Source organism: Mycetomoellerius zeteki, unplaced genomic scaffold (genome assembly GCF_001594055.1).
Source record: "Mycetomoellerius zeteki isolate Tzet28-1 unplaced genomic scaffold, Tzet1.0 scaffold174, whole genome shotgun sequence".
Taxonomy (NCBI): Eukaryota; Metazoa; Arthropoda; class Insecta; order Hymenoptera; family Formicidae; genus Mycetomoellerius; species Mycetomoellerius zeteki.
Genome location: NW_017256696.1, coordinates 3,378,052 through 3,403,091, shown reverse-complemented (window position 1 = coordinate 3,403,091; position 25,040 = coordinate 3,378,052). Strand labels below are relative to the sequence as shown.

General features: G+C 33.0%; 1 protein-coding gene across 12 annotated transcripts in view; it reads left to right on the top strand.

Annotated features, from left to right (window-relative positions):
- Positions 1 to 25,040, top strand: part of LOC108721548 (coiled-coil domain-containing protein AGAP005037) — a 242,315-nt gene that overhangs the window by 88,770 nt on the left and 128,505 nt on the right. For all 12 annotated transcript variants that reach the window (XM_018446147.1, XM_018446153.1, XM_018446154.1 and 9 more), the window contains exon 2: positions 7,492 to 7,539. In XM_018446147.1, the coding sequence (XP_018301649.1) occupies positions 7,492 to 7,539 (48 nt within the window). The remainder of the gene's footprint in view (positions 1 to 7,491; positions 7,540 to 25,040) is intronic.

The following is a 25,040-nucleotide window of genomic DNA, read 5'->3' as shown; positions in this document are numbered from 1 at the left end:
ATTTCGTTTTTATTCGTGACATTAATTTTATTTTCGTATTTCTTCGAATATAAAACTAATCTTAACCCTCCATCGATCTAATTACGTTTTGAATGCACAGTTAATTATTTTGCAAAATAATTAACAAGAATAATAATAATAATTGATAGAATTCACAATCATGATTGTAAATTTTGATAGATGAATCTTAAAAAATAAATAAACTACAATCGACTTCTATGATAGTAATATTTGGTAATAATTTATTAAAGTAACACCTGACACTTTTACAGATATTCAAGAACTTTTTCAAATTTTTATGTAGTTCGAAACAGAAGTTTGCACTGAAAATCCAGATTGACGGAAAATGCAAAATTCCATGGCTGATGGAGAGTGAAATATTTTTAAGACAATATAAAGCTAACTATCTACACAAATTTACTTTCTATCAATAATACGAATACATCTACGAAATATTTTATTCACTACTTCAGCTTAAGGTAAAACATTTTCTCGGATACTTAATTATTATATCTTTCGTGTGGACAGCAAACAGCGTGAGCTAATATGAGAACGCAGAAAGCACTTCTAATCCCAATAACGATATTTTATTACAGCAAAGTAATGTGAACTCTTGCGAAGTTAGATTAATGACAACAAAGTGTAATAAAAACGCGAAGATCTTCCGTGACCTTACTCTACTTCGTTCAATTTTATCGCGAGGTTTCTTCTTCTTCTTCACAATACGTTCGCATGTCTTTCTTCCCATCTAACTTTCTTCTTCCCATCCATGTTTTAGACGCTTTTAAACTTAACAACTATCGAATTAAAACCAAATTACGTAAATTCTTTTCTCTTAGTAGAAAAAGAAAAGTTTTGCTTCGTATTCTGCTATATTTTTTTCATATAAAATCAAACTATGTCACTCATTCGCTACACAATTGTCATTAGATACTTGAAGAAAAAGAACGGAAATAAGAGAAAAAGAAATAACATCTTTTATATTACCTACTCTATAATCAGTTATTACACCAAAATTGCATTTTTAAATCAATATTAAAATTTTAATGATACAAATATTCAATAAACTTTTTGAAAAACTTTATTTCCTGAGTTGTGTCGTCATTGTAAATGAGCGACATAATTTTATACAAATAAGTTTCTGTATGAAGACGAACTAATATAGTTTGATATAAGAGTTACAACATGTTTTTATTCAATACATATACAATATGTATCATGTCACATAACGTATTATATGCGAGAGACAGGTAGCGATAATATAACTAAACAAACTTCTTTACATGACTTCTTACACACTCGATACTGGCTCTCGTACATTTTCAAGTATTATATTTTTAAGTAGATATATCGGGGATATCAAGATTAGATTCTTTCTCAGATATATTTTATCGTCTTTCCATGCCTTTTTCCTTCAGTTCAATCCATTTTCTCTCGTTCGTCCTCTCTCCGACGAGTTTCCCATCTTATTACGGCACCGGCTATTTCTCGATGTACACAAACGTCACAAACTCTCCTTTGTACGATGGATAGGAAGTATTCACGGAGCGTCTCTGAAATATGAGTATTCCAAGACGTATACCGCCGACTTTTTGCCGCTCTCTCGTGGCCTCTTTGTCGGAGATTTTACACTGCACGAACTTGTGAATAAACGTTTGTGTGGAAAGACGAAGCAACGAAAGGTAGTTGATATAAGTAAAAATCAACTTTAAAACTTTATACAATATAAAGTTAAACAGTACTCTTCTGAATCAAGCTTGTACAATGACAAAATTTGCGTTATTGCTTTAATATTTTACAAATGGTTGAATTAACATTAATTCGTTTAATCATTTCATAAAATTAAAGGATTACCCAAACCAAATAAGTCCAGAAGTTTTTTATTTTGTTTAAATAGATTCGTAAAGTATTAATCAAAACTAAAAATTTTGTTCTTATATCTATTATTAATATATCTAGAACAAAATTATTATATTTATTTAATGAACGAATTTGATGATGAAAAAAATTTTTTGCTTCCTCAAAATTTCACTTTTTAGATTTGTTTGATTTTTGTGAAAAAAATCCTTCAATTAATATCACGCTGTTTTTTATATATCGCATTATATACTTAAAATTATTTCACACTTTATCTTAATAGATCTGTGTTAATTGTGAAGTTCGATCATGTCATATTTTACCTCATAATCGAATGTTACAATTTCAAGATCTATGACAGTAAGGGCAACGATAATCTGTCTGCAGTAGACAGTAATCAGGATTATTTCCTCGCTGAGGTTCACCCCAAGAGAGTTTAGGATTTAAACTCTTATCTCTTAGAGCCAGGTTTATTACTGAAACCTCTGGATAATGGATGAACGATAGCAAACGGAATTCTTCGTTACCTTTGTCGCAATTTCAATTCGGCTTTCCGTCTTTTAGGGGGGTACCCCATGTAATGGGTAAAAAAACCGAAAAATAGTGTGTACATTTAAATTTACTTTATGGGCCCGGCATAGCAGATCAGCTATAAGTATTTGAAAATCGTTGGTTGTATACCTAAAACTTTAAATGCGTTTTTCTCGAAACTACTTTTTTAAATTGGCGTGCAAGATAACTCAAAAAACTATTCATCCAATTGAGCCCTTCCTGTGCACACATCTAGATAAATACTTTCCTCATAAATTGAATCTTTACTCTTATAATTATATTGTTTAAATAAATTACTTTTATTACATAATTAACACGAAAATTTTTCGTAAAAATTGAAATTTTTTTTCTTCTATGTCGCTATTTTTATAATTTGATATTATTCTCTTTAAAAATAGGTTCAATTAATAACGTAAACTCTACAAAAAAGAAATCATTTTTGTTTTTTGTTTCGGATGAATACAAGCAGCGTTACGTTGCACGCCGTCAACGCCAACGCACCAAAATTAAATTATTATAAATATAAAATTCACATTGTTTTTCTATCAAGAAAATATTTTTTTAGTAGTTCAATATTACAATAACATCCTGAAAACTTCAAAAGAATTTGTCGTATAGTCTCCTATTAAAAAATTCCGAAAAATTACATTATTTTCAGCACGATACATGAGGTGTCCCCCTTAAGTGACTTTGTGTTTTTACGAAGTTTACGACAATTCGAGAATAAGGAATTACCACGCAACAATGATGCGCATCGGTAATTTACACGCGATTGAAAATGGTCGTTTATTCGAATGGTTTATTTTCGTCCTATATGTGAGTTTGACGTAGCCCCGACATCTACTCGGCCCTCAAATTGACGCGCAAACAACACGGTACAATGCGCGCAGTGCGTTAATTTTCCATTTGAAAAATATTCGGTGGATCAATCGCACGCTCGGTCGCTCGCTCGAGGTTACACGTTTCGCCAATTACGTGACGGCGATCATCTGCAACGCGGATTCATGAAAACAAACGTATTGTAGAGAAAAAAAAAATATCCATTATCGCTACGGACAATCGGCCATCAGTGTAAAAACGAGAAATTGCGTTGCTGCAATTTCGCTTTCCGAAATATACCTGTGATGAGCGGCTTCCCGCAAGTCGTCCTCACAGAGAGAGAGAGAGAGAGAGGGGGGAGAAGAGAGAGGGGAGAGAGAGAGAGAGAATACGGTAAATTTCGTTTACTATGCCAAACGCATCATGAAAGAGTTCCGAATCCTCGATTCGAGCTTGCAAACGGGGTGGCACGCTTGAAAGAAAAGTAGTGAAAAAGTGTGAGGCTCTCTTTGGACACGCCGGGGATGCTCTGCACCTTTTCGCTTTCCTTAATATCCACATCCTTTGACTCGTCTATGCTTCTCGACTTTTCGCAAAACTCGGGAGAACTTCGCTTTTAAGCTTGTATATAGATACGCCATTTATTCGCGATTTACTTTGATCAATATATATGGTAATTTAAAATATATACGATTGCTGATTAACAAACATGTAGAGATATAATTTGATGAAAGCTATTTAACTATTTATGAATTATATATCGTTTATTTGCTACAACAACGATACAACTCCAACAAACAGAGTTTCTAGAAAATGAATTTTAATGTTTTGAATCCACATTTTGTGATATTAATTTTGAAGTGCAATTTTGGTGTGACAACTGATTGTAGATGATTAAAAGTATATTTCTTTTTTCTTTTTGTATCCTTTTTCTGCATGCAATTAAAAAATGATAAGTTTTTAATTGTATCGTTTTATTGTATTAAATGAGCGATACTGCCGGAAAGGAAAAAAAGGAGAACGCGCGAATTCCCATATAGAGTTTTACAATTGACCTAGTATTGGACCAGTACACAGAGAGAATTTTCTTTTAAAATTTATCCTGAAAATATGGTAACTGTGGTACAATACAATATTTTAAAGATTTTTACCATGCACTTCAGTAAAATTGATCAAACTTATTTTATACTTCATTGTACTTTTATTAATGAATGAGAGAGATTTACATTAAAATTCTTCGAAATACAATATTGTCCCACGACTGTCGTATTTTCAGGGTAAATTCTAAGAAAAAAATTCTTTCCATGTACTGATTGTTATAGTTCTGGCACAGTATACTGGCAAACTACTGGCCGAGTCATTTTAGCCAGTCATTTGCCAGTGATGGTCCAATACTCTCTGACAGAACTTTAACCGTCATTTGACAGCCAGTCATTTGCCAGTAATAGCCCCGTACTGGTTGACAGAATTTCAACTGTCAGTTGAGCGTTGGCTAAGCGTTGATTTCGTTGTAACTGCTGGCGACCCTATATAAGAACATTTCAGAAAAAATTTTGTTCTTTGCAAATTGAGAACTTGTCAATAAAACTGAAATTAAAATCTTGTGATCCTTAAAGACAATAGTTAACGCGCTAAAGACGGAGGGTGGTCTCATTAATGAGCGCCAGCCAATGCTTCCAAAGAAAACGGGGTCACGGCATAAATCTAAATTCATATCTCCCGCGTGGTTTAGAATACGAAAGCAGCTGTACGTATGTCAGATCCTTATAAATTCATTTAATCATGTATTTACATCATCAACTTGGACAGATGTACATAACTAACTTGTGTACATGACTACATACACACGCACACACAACTGGTGTATTATGCATAATAAACATAAAATATGTGCGACTCGTGTACGCATACATATAATATGCATATACTATGGACAGAATATCCATAATTAATCATGTGTTGATATTTTGAATTTATTGATTATAACAAATACTTTGTCGCGTCGAACATCACTTTATTAATTCTGTTGAATAGAAGTTTGCTTGCCAAGTAAGATGGCTTGAGGTATATCATTCCCTATATAAAGGAATAAACAGATAAATTAATTAAATAACATAAAAATTCAAATAAACCGCGTATAGATTACATACTGAAAAAAATGTAATTTTGCATGGAAATTACATGTTTATGACTGGAAAATTATTTAAATTACTTGAATGATTGGAAATTTACTGGAAATTGTAAATTCCCAATCATATTTAGGTAATTTTCCAGTCATGAACATGTAATTTCCATGTAAAATTACATGCATTTTTTTCAGTGTGTCATGAAATAAATTTAATTTCATTGTAAATACTAAGCTTGTCATACATATTATGCAATTTGTACACATTATTATATATACATTATATTTAACGCAAATTATTTTATAATAAAACTTTTAGGTTTAATTTTATTTGAAGAAGTACACAGAGAGAGAATTGCATGAAGCTTAATTTAATTTAATTTATAGATACATTATCAAAGAGAATAATGTGAACATTGAGATGTAACTTTGGGATGTAAAATACATGTCGTGCAAGTAAGTACGTCCAAATAAAAAAGTAAGCGAGTAACTAGTAAAATATTGTGGAAAATCTAAATTTTAAACATCAAGGATCTATGGCTTACTGGATTTAGGATTTGCGCACGGGATGCGTGCACCTACAGTCGATACCACGTTCGATTTACGTTTTGTTACATGTAAATGTGTGTTTTTTGCATAAATACACACACACATGTTCCGTACGGTACGCGAGACTCGCTTCGATTCGGTTTCGCTTTTTGGTATCGCAGTTTATCATACATTGACATGCACTTCGCATAAATATACGTGTGATGCGTTCAAATGTCGGAGAGACGAAAAAAAGCACCGCCGTGAACGCTCGATCGATTTTCGTGCTATTATGCATGCGTGACCGCAGTTTGCTACATGGAAAATATATGTAGGTATTTGGTCAGATTCACATATGTTCAGGATGAAACATGAAAAATATTTTAACTCATAATTCTATTATACCTACATATAATTCTAGTAACTGAGCTGAAATGTAATTCTTTTTTCTAAGTCAATATAGGAAAAAGTGATAGAGGAAAATCTTTTTGTTGAACTATTTAATATGATCTCTATCATTCTATATGATTAGATTTTTTAAACAATGCACAATACACACTTGCAAAGTACAATTATATAAACAAATGGAATTATATACTTTTTTGAGCATAAATTAATTCTTCATTATTCTGCATATGTATATAAATATCAGAAATATCATTAGACAAAGATATTATTTTGCTAGATATTACTTATTTTGTTATAAAATTATTTTATTTACATTACGTGCTCGAATATACCGTGACATTTTAAATAAGTAAAAATATTTTTTGTAACTGGCAAGTTAGTAGATACATTAGAGCTTATAATTCGTTCTTTCAAGTTATTTTCTGAAATAGATTCCGAATATATGTTATTCTCTAAAAAAAAAACCCAGAAAAAATCTTGTGTGTATACTTTATTTGTCATAATATGTATAATTATAAAAAATAATGCAAATAAAAGAAAATAAAAATCATAATTTAAAGGAATAAATAGCAGAGAACTGTGATAGTACGCATCGATTCTTTTCACTTTGATCTTTTATAATTGCATACGAGTTTATGGCATGCCAAATTCCCAACGACAAAAATTGAAATAACCAAGAAAGACGGCTCGCAAGCTTCTCGACGATTCTCTCACGCTTTCTTAGGTACTCGGAACTTGACTTGGAAAGTGTGGGATGTGCGGATGGGGGGGTTTTCACTATAGGCCTCTGCAATATCCGTAACTTTCCGAAATCGAACTTTAGTTTCCGCGAGAAACTTTCCGATACTTGTTACTAAAGTTTCTGGAAACTCTCAAACAGGGGCGTTACCACTGTAATAATTGCAAATTTGCTGGAAACCAATATGTGCCTTTCAGATGGAAAGGATTCAATGCAATGGCAATTTGATCTGCACCTAACTTATCGTTTGTAATCTAAAATAACCAGTTTAAGAACACAGAAGAGATAACATTTATTATTACGGCCAGAAGGATGTTGCATAGGAAATGAGATAGCAAAAAAATTTAATTATTATTATCGCAAATTCGATAATAATGACAATAAATTCGGAATAATAAGACATAATTTTGAAGAAACTTTTTGCTTTTTCCCCGCTAATTGCTGTTTTCTCTGTTTGTTATAGAAGAAGAGTGGAATCCAGATGGCAAGGGTCGGCAGTCCAACGATACCGGTGAGTACTAATTTCTTATGAAATTTCACTCGCGAGTCCGCGAATGAACTTCTTCAATTGTTCTTCATCGATTTTTCTCGGTAGCTATCTACTCTATTCATTAGTTCGAGATTGATCAAATCACAACTTCCCGACTATAATTTTTCTGTGGATAGAATGCGAATATATCCTGCAAGAATTCATATTTTATCTGTCATATTTTAAATTTGGTCGATACAGAATATCCCAAGCTTATCGAGAGTTTTTATTCATTAATTTGAAGAAAACTTTTTCATGCTCTATAAAAAAGTTTTATAAAAAATATGCTTAGTGTAAGAACGTATAAATAATGAAAAATGTATCAGATGTACAGCGTTTGGAAAAAATAACTGGAATTGAAAATTTATATTTTAGAAATAATATAAAAAATTTATAATGAAGTTAGTATTTACATTTAACAAAACAATTTTTTTAGTTTAAATTTGCTTATTTTATTTTCATTACATTTTAAAAACATGTATAACTTTTTATAATTTTTTAATCCAAAATTATTTTAAATGAAATAATTTTTTATTTAAATTCTATAACATTGGCCGCCAAACTTTTTGTGTTATTTTCAAAAAAATACACTATAGAAAAATCTCTAATTTTTTCATAATTTTTTTATTTTGTTAAAAAATATTTATAACATTTCTTTTTAATTATTACACATCTATCGTTAATACGTTTGTTTTTATTTAATCAGTCTAATCGTGTCTTCGCCGAATTGAAACTAGCGTTAATTTTTTTAAACGGATTTTCTTAGAAAGATAAATTAATCCGTCTTAATTAACTCTATTCTTCATTTCTCCGATGATTTTTCAATTTATAGGAAAATAAAGAGAAAATAGGATTTTGAGGCGTGTTTTATAGAAATCTGAACGATCATGACAATAACACAATTATCCGAACAGTGTAGAAACGTGGAAAATTTACTGTCGTCTTTTTGCGTACCGAAGTGGCTGAATTTGTCGCGAATAGAGGTACTCATTACTGTCTTACGAGATCGACTGTTCCGTCAAGGAATTATCTAGATTGCATTGCCAGCAATCGCCTTTGGCTCCTGTTCCTTCCCGCCTTATACTCTCATGCTCTCGCTTTCTCCATAGCCTTTAGACGCATTACGAGCTTAACTTAACCCTTGGAATTAGCGAGGTCTCAGTCAGGTTTCCTCAGTTCAAGTTTCATTCTCTCTCCGTCGTTTATTCTCTGAAGTAACTGCGCCTTCCTCTCTCCCTGTCTCTTCCGTTCGTACCGCGTGAAATTGATACGCCCAGTCTGTTGTCTTCATCGCGATTCCATTCTGCTGCAACTGCAGACACAAAGTGACGTTACAAAGAGTGAACGCTCCAAATTGCTCCGAGGATTTTTATCTCGTAACTAAAACGGATATGATATATCAGTGTTTAGTCAGCGGTGAAACAATATTATTATTTTGTATCTTATCTAAATATAATTACTGCCAAAAGTTTTCGGCCAATGAGTAACTATTATCTTGCTCAAAAAAAGAATCTGTACAAGTAAAGATCTAGTATACTATAACTCTATTTATTGTTAGCATTTGTTCCAAAACTTGCTTAACTGTACTTATCCAGTTACTCTCTAAATCAGTGGATAATCATTAATATCAATGCCAAGTATGCCATTGGTAATCAGTGAATGAAATGTGAGATCCCTAACCTAATCCCTAATCTTTGTGTAATCTAATTAATCTTGTTTTAGTGCATAAATTTAATGAACATGATATTATTTCCCAATCAATGGAAGATTGAAATTAACGTGCAAATATTACTTTAATTATATAATGCTCGAAATTTTTTTCTTTTTTAGTTGAACTTCACTGATTCAGATTTAGAGAGTACTTTAATTAATGTATCTTTGCTTAAAGTCAATGTAATTGAACAATTTTTTTTTATTTTAAAGATCAACATTCGAAGAATAAAATTATGTAATTGAAAATTATACGAAGTTGTGACAAACATTTGTTATAAACAATTTTTGCAATGTAGTTGTCGGCTATCCGGGTTTACTGGACTCGCAGATACCGATTTAGATATTCTAGTATTTAAAATATCGTGTTCTTAAATCATAACAAGAATTTATTAATTTTTATGCAAAACAGATTGACTCTGAAAAAAATTGGCAAGAAATTATCGTAAGATTGAATGTTGGCCGGAAACTTTCGGAAGCCACTGTAGAAATTGTTTTATCATATAATTAAATCACGTGTTTACACGCATACACACACATGTACATTTTAATTCAACACCTACCCGAGTGGAAATTACGACCTGGCGCTATATGGGCCCCATCTAATTTTCTACGAGTTAATGTAGGCTAGCGTCTGGGGTTATACTGGGCGGTAACGGCAATAATGATCAGCCCCAATATTGGAAAACTTTCTTGATCCTGGTTCGCGATACGCTGTAGGCCCAATATTGGAAAATTGTCTAGGTCCTGGTTCGCGAGGTGGTGCCGCTGAAATTTGAGAAAACTGTCTAGGCCTTGATCACAAGGCAGTGTGTTACTCCAAGATATTAAATCTGTCTAGTCGCTATCTAGGAAGGGACAGGGTAATCTAGGTTAGATTTAAAATAAATTTTAAACGCATAATGCGTCGTCTATAATTTACAGAGTAAGAAGTAAGAGTAAGAAATTGACCAATCACAGTCGATTGTGAGAAGAATACTATTGTCGACTGTGATTAGTCAATTTTTTATTCTTACTTCTTACTTCATATTGTTGAATAACATTAGTTATATTAAAAAATGGTTATTATCATGGTATAAGGGTATGCTCAATTAGTGATAGACCACTGCGCATGTATCAAGCATACGTCATATTCAGCCAGCCTTCGGCTATATCCGGAGCGGTTCGTGTCAATGTATTATAATATAGTCGCCGTGTCGCCAATTCATGTGCAGCACATGCCGAATAAATTCTGTAGTGCAAAGTCGAGTGATTTCACATTCAAAATACTACGTTGTGTGGTTAAAACTAGGATGCGGTTAAAGAATAAATTATCATTATAAGACAAAAAATCGGATTGAAAGGAGTCGGAAAATTTTTCGAATTGAAAGGTATGCTTAAAAGCATACGTTCAAATTTCGCGGTTAATGATGACGTATGCTTGCTACATATTTTGATTGGACAGTGGGCGTGGCCTTGCGCAAGAGCATACCCTTATACTTCTACCATGGTTATTATGATCCTGCCTCACTGGCCGAGCGCTAGCTAACCCCCCGGCTAGTTTTCCCATCTTGGTATCCCAGCATAATTCTGTCTAGCGCCTAAATGAAATACTAGACAGCGCGTGGCTACATTTCCGATATTGGCGTGTCACGACCTTCCCCACGGAGCCTAATATGGAACATTGGAACACCCAGATACATTTCCACTCGGGTACGCAACATAACATAACAATAAAATCACAACAAAGGTAATCAAAAGGAAGCAGAGAGAAGTCCAATTATTCGATTTAATTAAATACAAGAGATAAAAAAGTTTTATACGAAAATATAACTCGATTCGAGAGTGAATAAGTTTGATTGAAAAAAGGCGAACCCAACAGTGTGTTTTGTTTGTTATATATAATTCCCTGTAAATACTATATAAAAGACAAATAATAGAAAATAATTTCAGACTGTAATTGCAGCATCCCGAATAAGGCTATCCGTACAAAAAACATCTGTATAACACGTAATGTTATATATTAAGTATTGATAAACTGAAGCCTGTATGTAACAGTAAACGTATACATTATGTTATGATTTTCTTTGTGCCTTGATGTAAACTTATATTACTATGTACAATGTATAGGCTTCAGTTTACGATTTAATACTTAACATAATGTAATGCGTTCTTGCGTAGGACGTTCTTGTATGGAAACCCTAAGCGAAAATCCAAAATGAGAGAGAAAAGAAACATTGTTCTAGATTTATCTTCCTCTTCTTCATAAAAGCAAGATCTATCTGCTATTAAAATGCATGGAAGATGTATTATACATGCTTTCAAAATAATGAAAGAGTTATGAAAATATTACAGATTATTCTAGATCGTATTTAAAAGTATAATACAGAATTTAACGACGGTTCATCATCTGGATCAAAAGTTATTTCAAGAAGTAATATTTGTGCTCTAACAAAAATATATAGAAATGCATTATAAAATAATGACCAAAAAATCTCAATTTTTTGTGTAAGTATTTTAAATATTCAAGATGATTTATGTGTAATACATTGCAGAAGTTAATTGTTTTATGAATAAACAAAATATTTATCTTTTCTAAATATTTGTAACTAATCTCTTAATCGCAATAAAACTTGGCATAAATTATTGAACACTTAAAGTACTTGTACAAACAAATTGCAATTTTTATTATTACTTTTTCACTTTTAGTTTACAACAAAAAGAATAATATCAATTAAATAAATAAACAATAAACAAGTGTTTAATAAAAGTATAGTTTATTTAAAATATAAATACTAACATATTTGTAAAAATTGATACATTATATCCTTAATAACATCTTTGTGTGTTTCACATGTCACGTGTTTAATACATTTTATTGTCATACACGTTTAACATGTGTTTAGTATAACCGTACGGTTATATCGATTACATTAATTAGATAACAAATCAATCCTCGCATAAATTTATTACGTTATGTTGATGATTCAAATATTTATTCACAACTCTGCGTAATTTAATACATCTGTAGTTATTTTTATTTATCTTACATTTTTTTTACATCAATCATATTGAATTTAATAGGAATATCAAATATTTAATATAAATATTTGCTGACAGAAAAAAATCATTCACGCAAGATAGAAATCCTATCATTTACATCTGACTAAAACATCACGGTTGTAATTCGAGAATGTTTATATAGAGAATGGCATAATATAGAGTGACAGGCTGAGTAAGGCAAAGAGAGGATGAAAATAAAGATCTTTTAGGGACGAAGATCTTTTTACTCTTCTTTATAAGCTAGACGATAAGAACGTTCTCCAACGTTACTCGGGACATCTTTTCTGAAATTTGTACACGGAGAGAATTTTTTTTTAGAATTTACCCTGAAAATATGACAGTCGTGGGACAACATTGTATTTCGAAGAATTTTAATGTAAATCTCTCTCATTCATTAATTGAAAACTACAATAAAGTATAAAATAAGTTTGATCAATTTTACTGAAGTGCACGGTAAAAATCTTTAAAATATTGTGTTGTACCACAACTACCATATTTTCAGGGTAAATTTTAAAAGAAAATTCTCTCCGTGTACTTTTTGCGTTCGCGCTTTCCTTTTGGATCAATTCCGCGAGGATTGCTCCGAAGTGAAAACCTGGGGTAATTCTCGCGGGGTAAACTCTGTGGATAACCCATCGGCGTACAGCGTACCGGCTCTCTCGACGCGCGGAAACTCGTCGCCTCCGTCGGAGTCGACGCGCCGCCGAGATGGCGTGCGGAGTCCGGTGGCATGTCGACGTCTCGCCACACCCTGCTGTGTCTGTTTCTACTGACGAAATGTTACCGAGAAATCTGCGCTGCATGATCACCGTAAAATATATCGCTCTCCGTTTTTCGGAAAAAAGGAAAGATCATCCTTCGGTAAAATTTTTCCCTTCTTTTTTCATGCCACGTATATGCAACTTTGATCGCTGTGTACACAGAAGAAAAATTTGCAGATTTTAATTAAATATTTACTCTAATATTACTAACGAAATATTTACTAAATGTAAACATATATTTATTCGATTCAAACATAACTGTTTTATTTTAAATAAATATTTATTTACTATTAATATGAATATTTCGTTAGTACTATATATATATATATTGGAGTAAATATTTATTTAAAATCTACAAATTTTTTTTCAGTGTAAGGAAAATGACTGCATTCAGCAGAGAAAGTAGCTTTGCAACTGTTCTGAAATTCTTCAATATGAATTATGATTGATTTATACATTTTTAGATCCATAAGGAATTAAAAGCAAAAACATTGTATTGAGGAACTTTACAACAGTTGCAAAGGTGCTTTCTCTATATATCTCGCAATTTTTAACAACCAAAGGTTGACGCCTTTTTGTGTAAATTTTTGTTGTTGTTTGTTATATCAATTACAGGAGTGTATAACTTATTAGTTTTAATTTAATTTTATTATTATTATTAATAAAATTATAGATCGCGATCAATAATGTACGTACGTTGTTGCAAGAGATTATTATATTAATCTTCATGAAGTTAAATAATAATTAAAAGATTGTATCGAATTTGTTATCGCAAGGAACGAAGAGAAGGGAATGAACAAAAAGGATAAATATAGAAAGATGAATCTTTAGAATTTATATTATCGAAGAATACGAATAACATATTTTTAAGATAATAAGCTTCTAAAAACTATTTTTGCAATCTTCGAAATACTTCATTAATTTCTAGAATTATTGTAAATAACGTAATCATCAAACGTCATCATTAAATATGCAATTATTGCATGACAGTTTTTATTACAGGGGATGAATAATTTCTGCAAATGGGACAGCGTTTAATTGCATTACTATGTCTGACTACATACGTTTCATTTTCCGTATGCATACAAAATTTTATAAACGGGGACTTATTTACTCGCTTGTATATTATCAATTTTTTAAAATAAATAGAATGGACGATCAATACGCCAAAAAACTTTATTTCATAATTCTTTAAATAAAAGGTCCAAATCCAAGCTTGTTTAAATAATATTTTACATATATATATATCAGTAACTTTTCCAAAATGGTTCTTACGTAATTTCATCTTCGTAATCACTGCAGAGATACAATTTAACAAAAAAGAGTTGTGTACACATAATTCCAATTAAAACGGCGTAACCCGTTCACTGAAAAATCGATTCGATAATACGATGAAACTCATTTTCTGTTAAGCTGTGACACAATCGACCAAAATTCGCGTAATGACACAATTAATCCGATCGACATGAAGTTTGACTTTCTCACTGACAACAGTATTACAGTTAAACTTTATGGCCGCAGCACAGACTCTTGCATAACGCATAGCGCATAAGGGAATTAATCAATCGAAATTCTTCTTTTCTATGAAAAGGAAAGATTCTGATTAGTTGATTCGTTTATACACTATGCGTTATGCAAAAGTCTGTGTAGCGGTCCTTAGACTAGACGATCCATTATTTTAAAGATGCTGAGAGTGTAATTTAGCTGGTTAAATAGATTATGACTAATTTATAAGATTAAAAATAATAAGAATTAATACTATTTCCCTTCAAAAAGAAGTATTATAATAAAAATTATTTTCCTCGTCGTGCGTAAGATAAATGTCCTAATAATACATTTGTAATTATTAAGATATTTGTCAATATAACAGCAAAAATGATAAATTGAAATGTATAGAAGTTAAATATTATGTATCAAATAAGTAATAAAGATACATAATTTTGATTATAAATTATTGCAAAAAATGAATCATTTTAAGTTTTGTAGAGAGTTATTTTCATTTATTCTTACTATTTTGAGTAAAAAATAGTGGGTATTAATTTTATGATGCTACTAATTAATAATTAATGATAATATAAAACTGATCATATATCTTCTTATTAGTTCAGTTAAAACATTTATCCAGAATTGAAAAATAATTCGTATAACAAAGTTACAGTTAAGAGTTACTTACTTTTTTTTAGGAATTTTGTTCCTTTTTCTCCATCTATAATTTAGTTACGTGTTATTTTTTAGAATTCAGAATCGATAATTTGCAACAGTTACCTTTTGAGAAAAAAAATTGTAACTACAACTAGTTATCTTTACGATTTATAACTGTCCTGCATTTATTTTGTATGAATTTTAGAAGACGCATTTGATAAATCTTTCAGAGGTAAAAATATTGTTTCACACAATTTAAAAAAAGGAAGCTTGCTATTTTTCTCTCGGATAAATTAAGTAATACGAGTTAAATCGCGGTAACGCTGTAAGAGAAAAAACAAATAACCCCGTTGATCACGCGTGAAAGTCACACCGCCATTACTCCGCGGATACAACGGTTGTTTCGAGCGGAAACGAAGCGTTTGATAGGCATCCGGCAAACAGAGGACTTAAGTTATTTAAATGAAGGGAAATACATGTACAAATTTTCTTCTTAAACCGACTAACACCGTTCGCGAAACGATATGATTATGCGCGGCATATTTCTTCCGCGGATTTCATTATTTAAAGCGTTCCTATTCCGGAGGAAGGGTTGAACAACCTTCGGGTTAACGGTTAAAACCCTCGACCGTCGATGCTATAGCGACTTCATCGCCTTATCCACGCTGCGATGTTTCGTCCGCTCGCTCGTACGAGCGGGACGATAAAGAAGAGACCTCCGTTGGCACAAGTGCACCTCCCTCGCAGCCTCCTCCAATTCTCCCTCTCCCACTCGGGCTCCACCACGTGACGAGCGGCGACGCAGCGCGGATCCACCGTCAACTAATATTGATTATAAAACCGGTGGCGGCAGCGGCGGTGGCGGTGTGGCGGTGGCGGTGGTGGCGGTGGTGGTGGAGGTGGCGGCGGTGGTTTCTTCGTTCTCTTTTTTTCCTTTTGTTAAGCGGAGCCACGGGCGGTGGTACACGCGCGCGAGACACAATACGTCCGTAGTGTGCGTCGTGGCGGCGGCGACGGCGGTGGCGGCGTCGGCGGCGACGGATTACTCTCGCGGAGAGTCGCCGGAGACGACCGGCTCGCCCGCGGTGAAGTGAATAAAGCCCCATCGGGCCAGACGCACGCCGTAGAATCGTCTCGTCTGCGATCCCTCGTCGCGTCTCCTTATTTCGTCGCGTGTTCGCCGGCTCCGGAAATTCGCGCACGACGCTTGCGGACAGGAACGTCTCGTCGCCGGCCTGAGGTGGAAAGAGAGAAAGAGAAAGAGTGAGAGAGTGGGAGGAGAGAGAAGGTGCATTGACTCCAGACGCAATGTAAGTAAACGAGAGAGACGTGACACAGTGCGCGTAAAGTCTTTAAAGCGCGGTGATCATGACGCGAAGAATTCTTCTGGAATTTCTAACAGCTGCGTCTTCGAACGGAAGGATTACGCAATATTATGACTAACCGGAGTAGTCTGCAAGAGATCTGTGTTAAGTCGCGGAAATTATCCCTGGAAACGTGTATACTTTTTTTAGCGGGCTGTTTTCTACTGTGAATGAGACGTGAATGAATAGCGTAGAATTTCTATCCGGTAATCCTACCTCTAGCGATAATTATTTTTATCCTTTCATTGTTGAGATTATTTCAATATTTTTGCGCGATATTCAACAACAGAATAGAATCTTGCACACTTATTCTCTCTGCATAATATTTAATATATTAATATTAATATATTTAATATATGAAACATTTGAATGCGATATGAATGAATGACATTGATTGACTCTATTTAATATTTCCTAGCAATAATTATCTTCAGCCTTTCATCATTGAGATTATTCCATATTTTTGCATCATATTGAATGACTGAACAGAATCTTGCGCTTTAATTTATATATACTTTGTGCGTATTTTTAATATCAATATTAACATATTTAATAAACGAAAAATGTAAATGAGACGTGAATGAATGATATTGATAGATTCTGTTCTTTAATTTTTTCTAACGATAATTATTTTCATCTTTTCACCATTGAAATTATTTCATATTTTTGCATGATATTGAATGACAGAATAGAATCTTGTACTTTAATTTATATTTTTCTCTACGTATTTTAAATATATTATAATACGAATATATTTAATGTATGAAAAATATCACTGTTTGTATGAATATGATATTTCAAGAATTAGCATGCGCGAATATAAAAAATATATTTTGCGACCGTCGGGCTAAAAAATACTTTTGTCACATTTTACAATATTATAGCAATTGTTAACTAAAAAACATTTATAAATAACTGTTAAACAATTTTAATGGAATAAATAAGTTATGTTTATTTTAATCAGAAATAAATATCGAAATTTACTTTAGACAAAATTATTTAACATTCGTAATAGTTCCGAATCGATAAACTGCGTGAATCGTTTATTACATATATAATATTCTGCAAAAAGTTGCGAAGCATTTAACGATATTCACGTCAACATCTTTGTCATGCTAATAAGTTTTGCGAAATGAATAGATACACACCGTGATATCAGCGGCGATACACTTTGAGAAAGCCAAGACAAGAGATCACGTTTAATATTAATAAACTCTTAGAATTTTAAAGCTTTATTTGCTCCGCTTAGCAAAGAAACTTTCTTTTCTATGACATTCATGTTTATTTTCTTTTCGAGAGACATCATTGATCTGCAGGGATCGTTGACACGTTATATAGACTGTAGCGAGCTATAGAATAAATTTTTCTTCGTATTAGCTGACGCTAGAAAAACTATTGTCTGTCCAGTCGTGTGTGAGTCGTGCCATAACAATCAAGCAGTAATACGTCTGAAAGCCTTAATTTGATTTGATTAAAATGTACATTACATTACGAGGAAACTTCTGAATTATAGGTATGATAACACAGCTGTAAAATTTATATTAAATTTAACACATATCGCGTGTCCTAAACGGTCCACCCAAATTTTTGTTTTAATTTGACTTATTATGATTCATTAACGAACTATCTTTATTTAATTCTTCTTTTTTGTTTTGCTATTTTAACTTAACAAAAGATGAATATTTTAGAAAGTAAACATTATGTAAAAATTTTTCGCAATGTAATTCTTTGACATAATTTGAAAACAAATTGTGTGAAAATATATTTTTTAAGTAAAATTTATATTTATAATACATTAAATTGACACGTATATTCATGTTTTATTCATATAATTTAAAATTCACGTTCTAAAATTACATTATTTTTACGTTATTTGTTCACTTACTTATAAATTGTGTTATTTTAACACGAAGAAACATTACATATCAATTTAACACTAAATATTCAAATAACATAAATTACATAATGTTAAATTCATTCGGAAATGTTGAAAATTCAACACAAAAATATTAACAAAGACTGGTTTCGGTATTGTACAAAATGTTTTTTTCTACCGCGAATGAATACGTGAAAGAAGCGAACGCTCTCTCTCTTTTTAAGAAGAAAATACATGGAAAATGTGAGTGGTTTTTAAAAAGAGAATGGATACATATGAAATATGATGACAGATTTTATATTTCGACATAAATATCTTTCTCGAGTTTAGCATGTTTTCCACGAAAATCTCGCTTATGAGGTAACGATTTTTAGTTGCCTAATTTAATCAACGGTGTCGAACGCTGCAGCCACACGATGTATGTACAATACGAATCGGTATATTATCACTCAAAGGCAGACACAAGTTGGTAATGTTATTACGTACGAGGTGTGATCAAAAAGTAAGGTGACTTTTTGAATTTCGCGCGCTCTGTACACTCTAATTTAAAAAATTTTTTTTTGTTGTGTTGGTACACTCGTCACGATCATATGTTCACAGTTTTGACTATATAGCATGTTTTGTTTTTATGTGAGAGGCATAAAGGTTAGACTCGTGTTTGCGTGCTCGGCGATTTTTTGCTTTTGAAAATAATGGAGCAGAGAGTTTGTATTAATTTTTGTGTAAAAAATGGTATTAAGTGTTCAAAAACTCTTTAAGGTCGTACGGTAAACAAGGAGTATTACCTTGAGGTTATGCGGCGTTTGCGTGAATCAATAAGAAAAAAACGTCCGGAAGTGTGGAAAGAAAATTCATGGATTCTGCACCATGATAATGCACCTGCGCACACGTCGTTACTAGTGAGTAGTTTTTTGGCCAAAAACAATACTATCATCATGCCTCAGCCACCGTATTCACCAGACTTGGCCCCCTGTGACTTTTTCCTCTTCCCAAAATTGAAAAGGCCCATGAAAGGACGAAGATTTGCGACGATTGAGGAGATTAAGGCTGCATCGCTGGAGGAGCTCAAGGCAATACCCAAAAGTGCATTTCAGAAGTGTTTTGACGACTGGAAAAAGCGCTGGCACAAGTGCATTGTATCAGAGGGGGATTATTTTGAAGGGGATAACATAATTTTGGATGAATAAATGAATATTTTTTTATAAAAATGAAAAGTCACCTTACTTTTTGATCACACCTCGTATATCGCGAGCTTTATTACGCGTGCCGTATCGCGTTCGGGTGCCTTACCACGTCGCGCGACTGGATTATTGCTCCTCTTCGACAAATACCTCATTGCGTTCGGCTGGATCGTTGACGCGCGACGAGATTAAAGCGGATAGAATACGGAATTGAAGTAGTAAAAGCAGACTCTAATTGTACTCCGGTCGTTGCACGCGTCGCAGAATGTTTGTGTCACCGGTTTGACGCGGTGCGGGACGGTGGGAGGGGAAAGTGCATTATAGATTGCGGTAGAAACAATCGCGGATATATGATATCGGCTTATCATATCTTTGATACCCCTTCTGAAACATCTGTCTTTTGCATGCAGCGCACGTATTCCGAGAATCGCCGATTATAGCTCATTAGGCAGATGGTATAATCTATAATCGAACTAACAACAGAGCAGCTATTCATAGTGGGATATAATTGGTTTTAGCAATTCAGTCTTAGGCTAAACGTTTATGTAAATTATTATGAAATTATTATGAAAAATTTCAATTTTCTATATGTGTGTATATAAATTTGGAGTAATAATTTGTTTGAAATATACTCTTGCCAATTATATTATGGCGATAAACCCACTTTCGCGGAGCTCCGAAACCAACCTTTGCGTCATCGTTCGCATACCGTGCGATACAGAAATAGATCTCTCTTGTATCTAAGACGTTGCTTTTTATACGATTTCTTCAAGCAAACAAGAATTTAAAATGGACAAATGATAAAGAGTGAACTGTTAATTTTTATGCAATCGTAAGAGAATATCTACACTTGTCGGAGAAAAAACAAAGTGACAGTAACTATAAAGGTGACAATTATACAAGCTTTGTATGTACACTCTAAAAAATGTAAGTGTGGATTTAACATGATTTACACTATAATTTAAAATTCATTGTGTTAAATTCACCCTATTGGTTTATATCAACAACATGGTTGGAATTATATTTAACACCCACCGTATTAAATTAACATCCATATTTTTTTGGAATTTTAATGTACATGTATTTGAATAAAATTATTTTATAGTTATTAAAACTATGTAATAATTTATTGAACTATGTACAATAACTGCACGGAGAGAATTATCTTTTAAAATTTATCCTGAAAATATAGTAGTTGTGGTATAATACAATATTTTAAAGATTTTTACCGTGCACTTCAGTAAAATTAATCAAACTTATTTTATACTTTATTGTAGTTTTATTAATGAATAAAAGAGATTTACCTTAAAATTCCTCGAAATACAATGTTATCCCACGACTATCATATTTTCAGGATGAATTCTAAGAAAAAATTCTCTCTGTGTGTATTCTAAAAAATATGAGTGTAAATTTCAATTATGTATTAATTTATTAATTGTGTTCATTAATTATACTTTAAATTATATCAATACGAACACGGTGAGATTTGCTTATATTTAATACCCATGGTGTTAAATCTAAATTTACCCAGTAAACACTCAACTAATAGTAACATAACATCGATGTTAAAATTTCAAATTCGACAGTGTAAATGTAATGTAACATTGTACACGACAGTTACTTTGTTAAGTGTGAAATTACAACATTCATGTTATGTCATTTTTAATTGGTGTTTAATGGATATATGTAGTTGACTAAATTAATTTATAATTGTACCTATAAAATAGTTTGTTTAATCAAGCATGTTAGTTTATTTCACTATGTACATTAATTCTTATACATATAAAACTTATATAGTTATTATATTTTTATAGTTGCCATCACAATGCTTTTCTCTGGGGAAAAAAAAACAAAAATTTGTAGAATATATCTATAATATATTTGCCCGAACACTCAAACAGATCTTATATTTCTCTTTAATCTAACTTTTCTCGTTTCTCAGAATTTAATATTACAATTTAATATCGCATAAGACTGACGGTTTAATTGATAAGGCCGATATGATTGAAAAGAAACAGTCATAAAGAATCGGAGAGTTAATATCATTGCTTCTTCCTCCTATCTGTAACGAGCTTTGACGGCAACTTATAAAGGCGAATCACGAATCGATCTCGGATCGAGGTTGATCGATGATAGGACAGACCCTTCCTCTGTTGCATCGGTCGTAGGTCGGAGTCAATGATGAGCTGTGAGCGTGGCGAACGAGGCTCTTCCTGCGTAGTTTGGAGCCTCGGCGACGCCCGACTTCGACTCCATTCATATTCGAACGATATTTCATGAAGACGAAGTGGAGTAGTTCTCGTTTGACTGAAGTCGATTCCCCTTTTGTCGGAGTCTTCCGGCGTAAAATCGATATGTCGATACCAACGTGCGTTATGTTTCCGCGCGTGAGATATATATGTATATATATGCTCGCAATCATTTTAGTATAAGATACTCGCGGGAAACTTAGCTAATAAATATCTCGTTGGCGTCGTGGTGGATGTATACGGTCCGCGTTTTACGTAGGAAGGCGACCAGGGAGTATTCATAGAGATACACTTGGTGTGTGACGCGGATTCGTGTGATGTGGAGTGTGGTTTTAACAACGCGTGTCAAAATAACGTTCCTGCGTCCAACGCAGAAATCTACGTCGCGTATAACGCTCACAGGATTAATAGATGTACATTTGCTACCTCATAATCCGCTCGGAATGCACGGATGTGTGAACGATGAGAGTTCTCGACGTGAGCGTGCATGTTTCTAATTCGTCATGCATTACGAAATGGATTAAACGCAACGATCGCGCCGGTTGTGTGAAATTTTGTATGAACAGGATGGTCGTAAAATGAACGCGACTAATTGAAGAGTTCCTTACAAAAACCAAAAAGTTCATTTTTTTTATTTGAGTTATGATGCCAAACCGTTATATCAATATAGGTCTGCATTGTTCACACTTCTCGCACTCAGAATTCGCTCAGAACTTCGCTTCCCAGCCAGAAATAATTGGCTGGTCGACGTTGAATTAGCTTCGCTTCGGCATTAATCGAGCAATCATTTCTGACTGGTTTTCTCTCTTTTCAACGTCTGAATATATTCATCATCTCGTTTGCAAAACTTTTGAGGGATTTCAAGCAACGCGAACAAATAGCGTAACTTTTTCTTCACGTGTCGTGTTGTCATTTGCATGGGGTTTACAAAATAATCATTCAACATTTATATGGTAGATAACATACCATACTGAGTAAAAAAGAGTCTTAGAGAACATAGGTCGAAAACTCAACCGTTTCTAAGATACTAAGAGTATAAACAATTTGTATGTTAGTATCATAACTGACTATTATTTCTTCTACGTGTTGCATATGATATAAAAAGAGAAAAATTGCAATAAGTAGCGATGATAGTCTATTTGAGAAAAAAACAAGTCTAATGAGATTATCTCCCATAATGCCCATCCAATCGTAATGATTAATATCAACTTACTGATTCCCGATGAAATTTTTCATTATAAAGTGGGTATGAAAACTGAATCAGAGCGCGGTTTGTAAACACTGAGATAAATGTTCATGTCACGTAGACATACGACACGTAGAAGCCAATAAATCAATCATGATACTAATATAGAAAATTGTTTATATCTTAGAAACAGTTGAGTCTTTGATCTATACGTTCATTAAGGCATTTTCACTCAGTATGGTATGCAATCTAGCATGTAAATGTTATTTTTGAACACCCTGTACATACACGACCAAAATTCGCCATAAATGCATCGTTGCATGTCACGTTTTGTTACACTTCACGTTCTGTTTTGGATATTACTGCGCCCGAGAGACGCGAAAAACCAACTTCCTATTTTATTCCCTTTTTATTATTGCGGCTTTGTAACAGGTGACCCTTTTTCTGTGCGTATACGTACATTGTCATGAAATTTTTGCGAAATTGAATTTTCCCTGTGTGCATTTTACCGCCTCGCAATATATCTGGTATTTAGTTAAATCGTTTCTCTTTGAAATTTCTCGTTGCTACTGTGTATGTAAACCGCATATATGTATGCAAATTGGAAGTATAAAAATCAGCTTCCTTTCTTCAAGTCAATATCAAGGTGGCACGTCGTTTTCGACTACTCGAAAGACAAACTGAAAGGAAGTAACGCGCACTTTAAGAAACTTAAAAAGTTCTGTAGTTTCCGTTCCGTAGTTTTGTCAAGAAACTACTTACACGCACGTGCTCCTATATAATAAATTACCTTTTTTACCTTTTGTGATCTGAAAATATTCGCAAAGTTACCGTCTTCAGTATGTGCCCGCGTTTAACATAAACTGCTTTTGCTTCACTTTCAATTGTTCGAAACAACGGCATGTTCATCAGGGTCTTGAAATTTGGAAAATTTGCCCAAAGACAAATTATTTGCATATTCAAAACTACAAATTTCGTTATCCTAAGTCTCTCAAGCATATGCGTCAATATATTTAATTTTTATTATATAACGTTATATTCTTTTGATTAAATTTTTTTATGATGCTTTCTTATCAAGCTTCAAGTTCGAAAACTATAGAAATCCGAGAAACGTTATTCTCTCGTTCTGAATTTTAATTTCTGAAAATTTAATTTATTATCTGAAAGTTTAATTTTTGAAAATATAATTTATTCTACCTAATGTAAAAAATCAGACAGTTTCGTTGGTTGACTCGGCTGGAACAGACGTGTTCTTGCTACAGTCCGAATATTGCGTTATTTCTAATTGTTGAAAGTTTCTGCCGAATTTAACTCGTGCATTTATATTCCATTCGGTGTTTTATGTTACTGGTCGCATCGCTCTTAAGTGTAGGAACGGGGCCAATTAAAAGAGAAGAAGAAGTAAATCGGACGTGACGTGCATCACTAATCTCTTGCGCGTTCTTTAATTTTCTGAAAATACAATTTCTTTTATCTAACGTAAAAAATCGGGTGTGACTGCATCATTAACTTTTATTAGGATTATAATTTTTTCATTTAAAAATTTCTTATAATTTTTTACCACGCTTGAAGTTCGAAAGTAATAGAATTCCGGGAAACGCTAATCTCTCGCGCGGGTTTTAATTTCTGAAAATGTAATTTCTTTTGTGTAACGTCGAAAAATCAGGCACGAGGTATATCGTCAATTTTCATTAGTGTTATAATTTCCTCATTAAAATTTCTCGTAACTTTCTCGTCATGTTTAAAGCAACAAAAATCCGGGAACCGTTAATCTCTCGCACGTACTTTAATTTGTGAAAATGTGATTTCTTCAATCTAACAAAAAAAGTAAACGAAATATCGGGCCAAAAGGATTAAAAAAACAGCGATAAATACGAAGTCGGAGAGAACCGCGCCTTCGTACAAAACCCTAAGCGAAGGAGCTTGAAAAACCCTCGAGTCGAAGCTCACCGACCGAATTCACCCGGCACGA